This window comes from Vanellus vanellus, assembly GCF_965231255.1.
Source record: "Vanellus vanellus genome assembly, chromosome: Z".
NCBI lineage: Eukaryota > Metazoa > Chordata > Aves > Charadriiformes > Charadriidae > Vanellus > Vanellus vanellus.
In genome coordinates this window covers 31,212,911-31,226,527 of record NC_138908.1, presented here as the reverse complement: position 1 = coordinate 31,226,527, position 13,617 = coordinate 31,212,911, and the positions used below count along the sequence as shown (strand labels likewise).

Sequence of the window (13,617 nt, the reverse complement as noted above, 5' to 3'; positions counted from 1 at the left end):
CAAATACTAAAAATATGAGAAAGTTCTTCTTTAAAGGAGAAATCATTTCCAGAATCAGTATACAATTGCACTAAGTACCTTATTCCCTTCTCTTTAAGGCATGAAATAAATGAACAACCTGATCTGAGCAAGACTTTTTAAAGTCTGTATGTTCAGTGTAGTATTCAAAGAAACACAAAAATTTACCTGAATTTTGAGCAGGGCAGGGGTGACATGGCTCTCCAAAACCATAGTCAGGATTGGCACAGCAACATTCAGACTTTGTCACAGCACCAGGGAAAGGGCGGACGCACACTCCTTTTTTGATGCCTCCATAGCATGTGCTACGCATATGAGTATCTGAGAAAGAGCGAGCAAAGAAGTAATTTATTTCCTTAGGTGGAGAGTGAAATGTATGTGTAATATCTCAATGAGAGCTTAAAAAAAAAAAAAGTTTTGTTCAACAAAATGGTTACATTGCCTCTGCTACAACAATCCTGATGGTATCAAGGCCATTTTGCACAATGGTTAGCTCCCAGAGTTGCCTCCAGAGCACTTTAAAACCACCTAAACTAGCATATTGCGGGCAAATTTAAAAGCATTCCAAAGAATCCATCAAAGATGACCCACGCACCAGAGCAGCTTTGTAAATCCGTCAACGCGTATCTCAATAAGAAACACAGAATGGCTTGAGTCAACATGTGGTGACTAATTCTTCCCTTTGAGAAGCACTGCAATCATAACATGGACACGCAGACCTCTTATTTACTTCCAAAATGGTTCCTCTTGTAGGATAACTCACCAGCAGCCCAGGGCTGGTCATATGGGAAGCTAACTATTTCCAAAAGGATCATAGCTGCCTACTACATTTACAAATTCTGAACAGAAATGCAATTTCAGCAGATTGTTCAGACCAGCATTTACGTGACATGGCTATCTTAATACGTTTATACATAAACTGGCACCAGTGCTAGATTAGGGTTAGGATATCAAAGAGGTCCCAATATCTAGCTAGCAACAGCAATTTAGCAATTCTTATACACAACTAGATAGTGGGAAAAGCAGCACTGCTGCCTCGAGTATAAGAAATTTCTGGAGATTTGTGATTGAAAAGCCACTATGGAAATTATAGTGCTATCCCCAGGGAGAGGGCTGGAAATGATGGCCAGGACAAACTGACAGTTATTACACAAAGAAAACAGGAAGGTTTCCAACCTCCAAAAATCATGCCATAAAAGACAGCAGAATTATACAGGAAAGTCATACAGCTGTAGGGCTCACCTTGTGTGTACTGCCAAACTTATAGCTGATTTAGTCATATAAATCTATGTAACTGACTTGACGCATAAGATGTAGTAAGATGCATCTTCCAAAGCAGGCCTTCAGCCCTACCGTTGCAGGTATAACCATTTCCTATACTTCCCAAGAACAATGAGAATGTCTCTTAGACTGCTTTTTATGTGTTGTGTTTTGTTTTGGGTTTTGTTGTTTTAGGTTTTTTAGTGATTCCAGGGTTAGATGGCTTTTGCGTATTTGCTTATAGTGTAATACTGGAGATCTTCTAAGAAGCATGTGAGTGGACAATCCACCTAAACGTGTGGGTGAGAACTGCAGGATACAATAGCCGTTAGTTTTGACTCCTATACTTCTACAGACACTTGTTGGAGCTACAGAATACTCCGTTTCAGGCATCTTTATGGACCAGGACAAAACATGGCTTTAATTTATGCTCCTTGTTAATCTCCTGGTAAAACTACCATACATTGTGGCCTGGCCACGAGCCTGGGTGCACTCAGAAAGGTCTGCACTGTGTAGGGTCTGAGGGAATCCAGACAGTTACCTACTTAAAAGATGATCACAAAACAACACAGAAAAGTTGCACGAAAAATCTTACAGTGCATGTTGAATATCTCGTGCCAATCTGAGTAAGAACTGGCAATTCCTTCTGTGTTCTGCCTGCTCTTTGAGTGTTGTAAGCTGGCTCCTATAAAACAGGATTGCCTGTACATAAATGTTTTCACTTGCTTTTGGTATCCCATGGAACAGATAGTTCTAGAGCACAGTTAAATGTAGCCCAGATTTCAGGGCTATTCCTTGCCAAGAGTCTAGGTGAAGCCAGTACAATTTGCTTGAACTTGACAAAAGGAAAAGATTATGCTTGACAACAATCAAGAAATTTTGCATAAGAAATGTCTGTTCATGTACTCTGTAAAATAATTAGGTGCATCACATCCTTTCCCTCCACCTCTAACAAATTCAGATGCCATTATGCCATGCTCTGCCATGAATAAAGGGGCTTTGATCATTGCCCTGTCACAGAAGGGAACGCTTTCCCCTAGTTATGTGTCTGGCACAGAATGGAGAAGCAATTCAAGGGAAGGAAATAGCACCAAGGGAAACTGCAGGGGAAGAAAAGATTGGAAAGTGTGAAAGAAATACTTCATAGGAAGGTCTTCAACAATGTGAAGTGTGGGAAGCAGCTGGAGGAAGCTACATATGTACTGAGCAACTGCTCTGCATAAGAAGAGAGCAACTGCTTTTCCACATAAACCAAAGTTTTTATAGAAGAAGATAGGGAATTTGGGGAGGACTGCCTCACTAGTTATAGGAAAACAGTTGTATCTACAAAGCCAGTGATTCACAAAGCCTGTGCAAGATGAAGAACCAGAACTGCAATCGTATGACAGGAAGAATGTCCTCCTTGGGCTGTGCTTCCCATGGCTGATAGATGAGAAAGATAGGTATTGCTTTGTCCATGGCTTAGTTGCTGTAGACACCTGACCAAGCTCAGGTTTCCTATGTCATGACAGTTCTGAGCATGCACCTCACTGAGGAATCTGTGCTGTTGCCCATGTACAGTTTGATAAGCCTTTTGCTACTAATTCCAGAACACAGGATAACTTATTTTATGCCCTGGATCAGAGTTTAGCATTGATGCTGCTGTAACCGTGTACCTGTTTATGGGAAACTCCACTGTTTCCCAGAGAACAGCATTTCTAGACTCTTAAATTTTGTGGCGTAACACTTCTGCAAGCGTTATCACCACCATACTCGTGGTCAAGGTCAGGTGGACCAGCGGTTGACCTATTCTCAGTGAAAGTCACTGCACTCAACCAGGTGCCTCAGAAGGTCAAATCACGCAATGCTCATGACAGGCACCTTGAGGTACAGTTCTGCAAAATAACCACAGTAAAATAAAACTTTGCTATTTTGTGCTGGGTGGCTATAGCTTTGGGTACAGATGTGAACTGCAGACTCAAGACTGTCTCAGCAGAGAACAAAAAACATCGCGCAAAGCTATAGCCATAGCTAAGCACAAGTTCTGAGGTGATACACAAACACACAAGACCCAGAGCCAGCTGAGGTAACTGAGCATGAAGCTGCAGCTAGAAGTATAGCCAAACCTGAAATGCTTGCAAATACTAGTTTGGCTCTGAGCATTTATCTAACTGTTCCTTTTCCAAGCGTTTGTTCCCCCTTGCTGTACTTTTTCATCCAAACTTGTTAACATTTTGTGATTGACTCTGCCATACTTATTAATACTAAATAAAAAAGTAATATATACTATGAATAGTCCCACCAGAATCAATGGCACTATTTGGAAATAAAATACAGCTCAAAGTAAAAGTGAAGTAATTGGACTGTAGGCTCTTCAATTTTATATTTTTGCTAATTGCCTAGCACATTTGTGGGAATACTGTTAAAAGGAATCCCCGTGTAACTTATTAACTTTCAGACTACAAATACCAGCCAGAATGTCTGAAAAGTATCATTTAACTCATGTAATACACGGGACAGAGAATTCCTGTAGTTAACACAGTATGTGTATGTATACATAAACACACACACACATATATATAAAATTCTGAACAGCAGGTTGTATCAGAAATTCTATTCTAAAGGTCATATATGCAGATGTCTTTGTTATGCAATACTTGAAATTTCCTGTGTGACTTTATGCCTGGAATAATTACGTCATCATTTTAAGATGAATTTTCCAAATAAATAATGATTTTGCCTTGCAATTTTTGTCATATTAAGGATATTTCCTGTAGAAAATTTAAGCATTTATGGAAAACCTTAAAGCTATGTGACATGTGGAGCTGAACATTCTCAAATAAAAAGCAGTGTTCACAGCTGATGGCCAACTTGTGAAGCCTTTAGCTGTTAGAACTGTGGTAGTATTAGGTAAATGAAAGCACAAAAAATTGAGCACTGCGTTGATTCTTTGCAGCTGTATCACTGACAGGGGTAAAGATGAGGCCAACTTGGACCACAAAAAAGGTACTGAACAGCTTGTACTGTGCTGTTGTGCCACTAAGCAGTGAAATTCCTATATTAAAAACAGTGTACCAAGCCTTTTCTCATTGTTTTATCTTTCCACTGCTTTTCTCCAAATGTTTAATAAATCTGAAGAAAACAACCTGGCTACTACAGAAGAGAGAACAAACCTCGCTTTTTTTGGTTCAGTCTTTAGTACAGTTTTGCTTACTAAAAAATGTCATTTATTTAAAACAACAAATATTTGGGTTCCATCTGAGAGACTGAGAAGGTGTTTTGGCTTTTTATTAGCCTATTTTTTAAGTCATTCTGAGGCTTTATCATGCATATTTTAAACAGAAAGGTAACAGAAAGGGCCAACTTGTGTAAGCACTTGATAGTAACGCTTGCACTAGATTTCATTTTAAAGAATGATGAACTTTGACACAATTTAAAATTTTATTTTAAATTAATTGATAATAGCAACACAAAGTATCTCACATCCCTTTGGTGCAAGATAACCTCCAAACATTGTGATGAATTCTGTCTTTCCTTTATCTGGATACATGCAGATAAGACATAGACAGATAAGACATATATGCATCCATCAGCAAGAACAGCCATAGCAGTGATTATTACACACAACTATTGCAAAGTCAAACCAATGGTCTCCTCTCTGCCTTTACTGCTTCGTGAACCTGTCAAATGTCATTATTTAACCAGCTGGCTTGATCTAATACCAGCTGCAACGGCAGTCCAGTAACAAGCAGCAACTAGCACACAAAGCTATGTACCAAAAGTGAAGCTAATGTGTTGTGATGCTGCCAGAAGTATACTTTTCACTCAAGGAGGCCCCATTCCAGGCACATGTGCCTGCTGAAGCTTAAAGCCATGCCATGCCTATCCACTAACTACCTGAGTCTTGGGTCACCAATATGCCTGATGATAGATGCATTCATGAGCTAGGAGAGAACAAACTTAGGGGATACAGAACCAATGTTCTGCTATGCAGAAGGGAAAGATGTATCTCTATCCACAGGTAATCTCCTGTTGAGGAAATTGGTTTAAGGAACTTTGCAGTATCACAGTCCCTAGTGCATGTAGTCCCATCACTCTCTGAAATTATTGTAAATAGTATATTGTTCTCCACCCTCTTTATCAGCACTCAGTAGAAAACAAGGGACTGAATACCTCTGGCCCTCTAACCCTTTTTTATTATTCACCAGATTGAAAATGCTCCATTTTTCTGCAATGAGCTCCCTGAAGCTTTGCCAAAGATCCTGGTGGAGTTGGGTAAAGAATCTCTTAACTGCCAACCTGTTACATTTGAGGGGATAAGAGGCTGCAGTTCAGATTATATGACAAAATATTATTCATCAGCAGGCTAGAAAAGGTATGCCCCAAAACCAAAAAGAAACGCCAACAAGAGTAAATACTCTAAGTTTAATGTATAGGAATAATGGGTAAACAAGAGGTGGTGCCACTATGGTTCAACAGAGGATTTAAGCTTCTTGTCTTTTAACACTTGGTTTATGACATAACATAATGCAAGATTTCCTTATAACTCTTAATAATGATATTTGAGTTCACAGAAACAAGTCTATCTAGTTTTCACTATCTCGACCTGCTAAAGCTTTTTCTTTATTAATACTGTGGTACAGAGAAAATAAAATGTTTGCAGATTAGAGAAAGATATGAAAAGGGGAGTGCAAAAATATTCATGTCACAACCAAGATATGTACCTGTTTTAGTGATTAGGAATGGATGATGCACAACTGAATATAAATATGAATATACATATATATATATATAAACACACATGCACATACATGAACACAAACACATAGCAGAACAAAAGACAAACTCTCCAGATTTATCCTTAAACAGATCCTCTGTGGTTTGATGTCAACAATATCTAGAAGGATGTCATTTGATGCATTTTTTTAAATTGACAACCTGATAAATCCACTTGCTTTTCAATGAAAAAAAAAATCTCACTTACCTACACACACACGACCATCAACTCCAACAGCCAAGCCCGGTGGACACTCACACCGAAAGGATCCTTCAGTATTTATGCAATGACCATTCATGCAAATTCCTGACGTCTGACATTCATCAATATCTATCAGGAGGCAACATAATTCAACAATTTATTCACTGTTCTTAAGCAGATTACAATTAATATTTTTAGAACTTTATCAAATGACTTTATGACAGCAGATGAATCATCAGCATATCCTTGTTTGTTTCTAATAAAAATTTCATATGGGAATTACACTAAATAATCAAAATTTCATCTGTGCCTTAAAAAAGCCCAAAACAAAACAGAAAAACTGTAGGATTAAACGTACTTCAGACTCTCCATTAAGCAAAATTAATGATAAATTTTCCCCGTTGTCCATTCCATGATACTATAACTTTGCTTTAAAGTGTGGTTAAGGAAGCACTAATCACAGAATATCTGCATGATAGTAAATTTTCATTTCAAAGAACTTTGCAGTGGTCATCAATTTCTAAGTCAACAGCCCAACTGGGTGCACATTAACAAACCAGCAATTAATAGAAATGGTTCAAATTCAAATCAGAAATATAACAATTTAGATGATTTTGCTCTTACCAGAAATTACTCAATCCCAAATCTACTTCTACTGGCAGCAACAGGTATCTTCCATTAGTTTACTTAAAATGAAGATAAATCAGAGTCTATTCTTAAAATATCTAATGTAAGTTTCCAATGACCTCACTTAAAATTTAAGTTTGTAATGCTATGTGGCAAATACGATGTCTTAAGTGTTATGCACTCTGAATTACCAGAATAAAGATGTGGAAAAACATACTTGTGTGTGTTCATCAATGTAAAATCTTTTAAACCTTTTAAAGTTCCCATATTGCTGCTCATTTTACCACTTCATGAAGAGCCTCCATATTTTGCTGTATTTACAATGCTCCAAAACTTTTCAAAAGCTAATTTATCATCTCTTGGCTTTCACAAGACTATTAAATAATTCAGTTATTTCTTTCTTTAAGTGAAAAACTTATTTCTATTCTAGGCAGCTTAAGATATCGACTGTAATGAGTTAGTAAGGTTTAGTATGATATTAAATCCATGTGATGAGATTGCAATTCTTGCATGAATGAGTGGACCAGAAAAGCAGTTTTCAGTCAAGATTGTCTTAATGTGTTAGCCCTCAGTTCTACATACCAGTACAGTAACGCCCATTTGGAGCCAGAACAAATCCTGGTTTACAGATGCATTTAAAACTCCCATCTTCATTTATGCACATTCCATTTAAACACATGTTTGTAGTGGTACACTCATCATGGTCTGCAAAATATTGCAAAGAAAACTGCTTATAGATCTTCACCTTACACAGTAAAAATAGACAATCAGGACTGATGTGACATATTGCTTCCCCTGAAGATTAAATTCTACTCATAACTTTGATGAAGTATCTGAAGAGTTTTCACTCTATAGACAAAGCAGCATTTTTTTTTCCTGTTGTGACCAGCTACTTTATGTGTTTCAGCAGACTATGTACGGAAGAATAGGGTGCCTCTTTCTTTCTTACATGAAAGGATAAAAATCTTCAATCACCTGACAGAATTACAAGCTTGTTGTCTATCTAGGAAGGTTTTTTTGACACAGCATAGTCAAAATTAAAAACAGTTATTTCTTCAGTACTGCTGATATATGGAGCACTTGCTAAGAAGCTTTAGGGAAAAATGTTATTCCTGGCACTGAGTTACCTGGGACTCTTGAGAGACACAGCTTCAAAACCGAAAATTACCTTAAGTTTTCTTTGAAATCATGCAGTTCCGTACAATAACTATTTGAATGCAGGGGCTGTAAGTTCACCTCAGGTCGTACCTTATTTCAAAAAAGTAATCCTTAATGATCCTTAACTGTAGTATGAAGTACAATTTCTAGAATCATCAAGATAATGCCTGCCCCATTATTTAGAAGAGTTCTTACCCACACAATTTTTTCCATCTGTAGTCAGTTCAAATCCAGCATTGCAAATACACTGGAAACTTCCATCGGTGTTTACACACCGGCCATTTTTACAAAGAACACCATTCTGGATGCACTCATCTATATCTAAGGCAAAAAAAAAAATAATCTCACAATCAAAGAATTACTGTAAGATAAAACATATACACTGTCAATTATTGCTTTGAAAAATACTGGCATGTTATTTAAATATTACTTGAAAATTTTTTCCAAAGATGGTTAAAAATCTATTCACATTGCATGAGTGATAGGAAAAATATTATTTTACAGACTTGTACAATAAATGCTAAAATGCTATATTTTGTAATGCTCAGCAATTATTTTATGAATACTTTAAAAAACTTACACATTCATCTGTGGATATACATAAGTATACACCTGTTGTACTAATAGTCTATTTCCTGATTTTTTTTTAGAACTCCCGGCTGGGGAATTCCCTTGCCAAGTGACAGATATTCCAGAATAATGGGTAAACAATAAGAGACAACAACAGAACAAATGCAATGGTAGCCCAGAACTACTGCTCCAATTAATATAACAACTGTTGGGATTTATGGAAATCACATTGCTAACTATTTTTTGAATTCCAATGGGATCCGACATAATGGGTCAGAACATCTGCATTGCCAGCAGACGTGAAGCAAATTTTCTTACCAATGCAAGCCTGCTTGGTAGGAGTTCTCTGGAAACCTGTGTGGCACTTGCAGTAATAGGAACCAGGTGTGTTGACACAGTCTCCATTAGAGCATGGGTTTGATGTGCATTCATCAACATCTGTTGGCAATACAGAGAAGCATGAGTGACTTCACAACATATGCAACATTTTTTTTTCAAGTCTAGAAGTTTCTAAGTGAAAAAGACATTAACTAACAGTCAAATGCTAAACACTAAAACTTGTTCTTGGGCAAAATCATTATTTTTCTAAGAACACAGATCTGTTCTTAGTCCACTTAGGCAGACATTTTTAAGAAGCGAAATGCTATTATATCATTTATATGCATCTTGAAAGATAAAAGAAAAAATACTTGTGAGGATTTTGAGACATGGGATCTGACAGTTTCCTAGTGAAAGTGAACACCACTTTATTCAACTTAGTTTCATTTAACTGAATGACCATTCATTCTTCTTCAGAATAAAACACATCAAAATTGGCATTTTAGAATCCAAGCATATCATGGCATCTAACCCACCCACTCCCCCCCTTTTCTTACAACTTTATTGCAGAAATGTGAGGAGGGGCCACACACCAGCAGGAGGGATTCTTAATGAAACAACAGTCGGTGCACCACACCTCAATTATTTCTGCCCCATTGCACCCTTAACTCCAGTCTTTGCACTGCAGTATTTAATCTAGCCCTTCTCTCTAATGTATCTTACTCTCCTTTCCAAAAGTTTTTGGTATTTGGGTGCAACCACACTTTAACCACCTTAAATCTTAGGTAATTGATTAGAAATAAATTTGACACAGTGCTCTAAAAACTTTAACTCCTTTCAAGAACTCTTCCCATATTTGATCGCCAGTGGTTACCAATGAGTCAGCTGTGTCTTTGGCCCAAGACAGCTATTCCCATCTCTAAAATAACACTGTTTTTTCCTCCCCATGATGTTCCTCTAAACCCTCCCAGGTTCCTTGCCCTCTGTGATCCAGGGAGCACCGCGAGTGCATCCCTCTGGTCTGGCAGGCAGGATTGCTGGCTCAGTCTCTCCTACAGCTACAGCTCCTACAGAGGATGATCTGAGCAGCTTCTCTCTGCTACAGCTAAATTCACAGGTTACAAACTGAATGAATGGATTCCTTGATGAAATCCCCCTTTCTTCATCAATCACCTTTGCTAATTTGACTTTTTTTTCCCTCCAGTTATGTCCTCCATTTCACTTATAGGTCTGAAATTACACATCTCTTCATTTAGGTAGGCTTTAACATCAGAAAGCCAATACTGATTTGGGGTATCTGGCTGTAAGCTGCCACAGGAAGCTGGGACTAAGTAAAGCCGCTACTGATCAGTTCTTAGTAATGGTGATTCTCCCATTCATTTTGCAGTGTACGCTACCAGAAATATCACGAAAAATCACGGTAATTTTGCTGATTATTTGTCCTCACCCTTTATCAAGTTTAGTTCTAAAACTTAGTTTGTGACATCTTGGAAATAATGTGATGGAATGAGAAATTAAACTTAGAAGAACTTCTGTATGTTAAAAAATGTGTACTTTTAGAAAGTGTTGTGCCTGAGTGACTTGATTCTAAAAAATGGCAAAAGGTTGGTTTTGTTCTAATTTAACCTTAAACAAGCCCATACAATTGACAGGATTTACTGTGTTAATGCATACACAATTAAAACCAATAGCATCACAGAATCATAGAATCATAGAACAGTTTGGGTTAGAAGGGAGATTAAAAGGTCATCTAGTCCAACCCCCCAGCAATGGGCTGGGATATCTTCAACGAGATCAGGTTGCTCTGAGCCCCATCCAGTCTGACCTTGAAAGCTTCCAGGGATGAGGCATCCACTACCTCTCTGGGCAACTTGTTCCAGTGTGTCACCACCCTTATTGTAAAAACTTTCTTCCTTCTATCTTTTAGTTTAAAGCGATTACCACTTGTCCTATCACAACAGGCCCTGCTAAAAACTTTGGCCCCATCTTTCTTGTAGGCCTCCTTTAAGTACTGACAGCCTGCTCTAAGGTCTCCAAGGAGCCTTCTCTTCTCCAGGGTGAACAACCCCAACTCTCTCAGCCATCAATATACAGATCAAAGGGTGGATTTACCCAAATCTCTGATTTAATGAGCTGGTTTACAGCACTCTTGGTGCCTAGATACAATCAGACCGTTTTGGGTAAACAGTTAAATGAATAAAGGCAAATCCAATGGGATAATCAAATACCTCCTCTCACGCATATTTAACTCATTCACATTTGCATAGCAGCTGATAGTGCCACTTCAGTAAAACCACAAGAATGAAGCAAGATTAAGAAAAGAGAAATTCAGAGTGTGAAATACAATAAAGAAAGTAGTAACCCTGTCCTTATACTGGATTAGATGTCCATGTAATTATAGCAGTTTCCTGCTCTCATGCTTCTCTAAGATACCTGGCTGTTGGGATGGTCTTTCTCATGAGTGCTAGATTGGGTATTTTTTTCCTCAGTGCTCAGCTGATATAGGGGGTCAAGGAAGATCACACATAATTCCTTCAGAACAAAGTCCTCAGCTACCAACAAAATGCCAAACTCTAAATCACATTTTCACATGAATGTTTTGACAAATGTCTTAATTCAAATGACTACTGTACGTTTATCTTGCTTTAGTATAGGGGAGGACAGGGGGAACTTATAAATACTAGTTATGGCACTCATCTATTTTGTTTAGTTTTCCTACAGAGAAAGACATTTATGACTTTCTTCATTATAGGTTTCAACTTGCTTCATCTGTTAAAGAAAACATGTTCATGCTAGAAATGTATCCCGCTGTAAATTAATTTGTAAGTTGTAGAGCAGGAATGCAGTGTTCCTCTATGAAATAGCTGACTTAAGCTGAGAAAATCCTTCCAAAGCCATGCACATCAGATGATTTCCATATAAAAGATGCATCTTAAGATGCTCTTATTTTTATAAACTCTTGATAAAAGAGGGAAATGGCAAATATATGTTAATATACAGGAGTTGTTGGCTTTGAGTTTGCATTGCAACCATGCGTATTCCAGCAGTATAAACAGGAAACATCTGAGACAGATATATTTAACCCATTTATTCTGTCTTCCAACACAACCCTCTTCAGTGTCAAATATTTCTTTTTCAACACTTGCACCACACTTATCTCCACTTTTCAGTGTTTCACCTGTAACACTTGTCAGAATTTCACAAGACACAGTATGGAACTTCCAAAACCCCCTTAAGACTTGCTGCGATGAATCTAAGATATATTACAAAATTTAAAACATGGAGATTTGTATTCTCAAAACAACTAAAATTCAACACAGCACAGCTACAGGCATGTTGCCACTTTCAAAGTCTCTACAGTTTTATCCAGAGTTTTTATAAACATAAAAAATAAGGAAAGGTAATAATATTACAGGAAAAGTAGTAATAACAACAGCCTGGGGAAAGGGACTGACCACTCACTGTCAGATCACTTAGGACACTTATGGTCCTTGACTCATGAGGCATGTTCCATCATGACAGCAGCATAATACAAGTTTAGGTCAGAGAGCAGTATGTAACACCATTATTTTTTGATTTGGCAGGATAATTTTGAAATAAGACTTTTCTTTAACTCTACACAAAAACATCTAACAATTTCTGCCTTCTTATTTTATTGCTTGGGGAGTAAGCAGCCAGAGAGATAGAGCAGTAAGGAAGCAGTGTTGATTTATATACCATTAACCTTACCCCATGCAGTGAAATCTAACTGTTCCCAATGCTCCAAGACTGTTTTTTCAGTAATGAGAAGAGTATCCAAGTTAGACTCAAGGAAGCTTTTAATTTCATTTAATATGTACCAGTCCACACAGAAATTCCATGTAATTAAGTTTCTGTCTACATTTCCAAGACAACTTTCTGCGTGATTTATAGCAACTATCATTCACAAATCACTGATTCAGTGTGGCATTTAAGATACTGTGGCTACTTCTTTAGAATACTATTAGAAAGTAACAGTGAAATAAAGCTGTGTTATCTAAGATAAATATTCATAAAGTATACTCTCTTATAAAAAGTCTTCTGAATACAAGCAGCTACTCAAAAGGCAAACTACAGAAGAGTCAAAATAATGAATCATTTGTTTCATACTGAAAAAAATAGGCAAAATTTCACTTAAACTTGCTAGAAGCCATTATTGGGGTTCTTTTCCCTGCTTTCAATCTAGGACATTACCGTGTCTGGAACAGCATCTTCTGCTTTTGTTAAACTAGATGAAAGTTCTGTTTTGATTCCAATGCATCCAAAACTGCCCCCGTTTTCAGACTACTGTTCATGCTGAGGTGTGCATTACGAAGTCAAGACTAAGTTCTCTAGGTGAATATAGTTTTTTCCTAGGCACATAACTGCGTGTTAGAGGTCAACAACCTTTTTTTCCATGCATTCATTTCCATGAATCTTGTCCAACAGTTTTCAAGCACTTTAACCTCAAACTGAGAATCAGATACAACTTCACTATTATCTCAAGCCCAGAGTGGAAGCTGCATGGTGGCCTACCAGGGTGACCCCACAGAAGAGAAAGGGACACAGTGCCAGGCAGCTGTTAAGAACAATTTTAGCACCCAGACATTTAAATCCGATAGACTTTTTAAACCACAGATGGTTATCCTACTTGATTGTTTCATGCATGATTTCTTCAATGAGAATTGAAAAATAAAAAAAAAAAATAAATT

The 13,617-nt window shown here is 37.5% G+C and overlaps 1 protein-coding gene across 1 annotated transcript in view; it reads right to left on the bottom strand.

Moving 5' to 3' along the window:
• The window catches only part of FBN2 (fibrillin 2), a gene marked incomplete at both ends in the record, with an annotated part of 173,634 nt that overhangs the window by 89,573 nt on the left and 70,444 nt on the right, over positions 1-13,617 (bottom strand). The window contains 5 exon segments of the mRNA XM_082498059.1: positions 187-339; positions 6,242-6,364; positions 7,445-7,567; positions 8,216-8,341; positions 8,909-9,028. Coding sequence (XP_082354185.1) covers positions 187-339; positions 6,242-6,364; positions 7,445-7,567; positions 8,216-8,341; positions 8,909-9,028 — 645 coding nt within the window.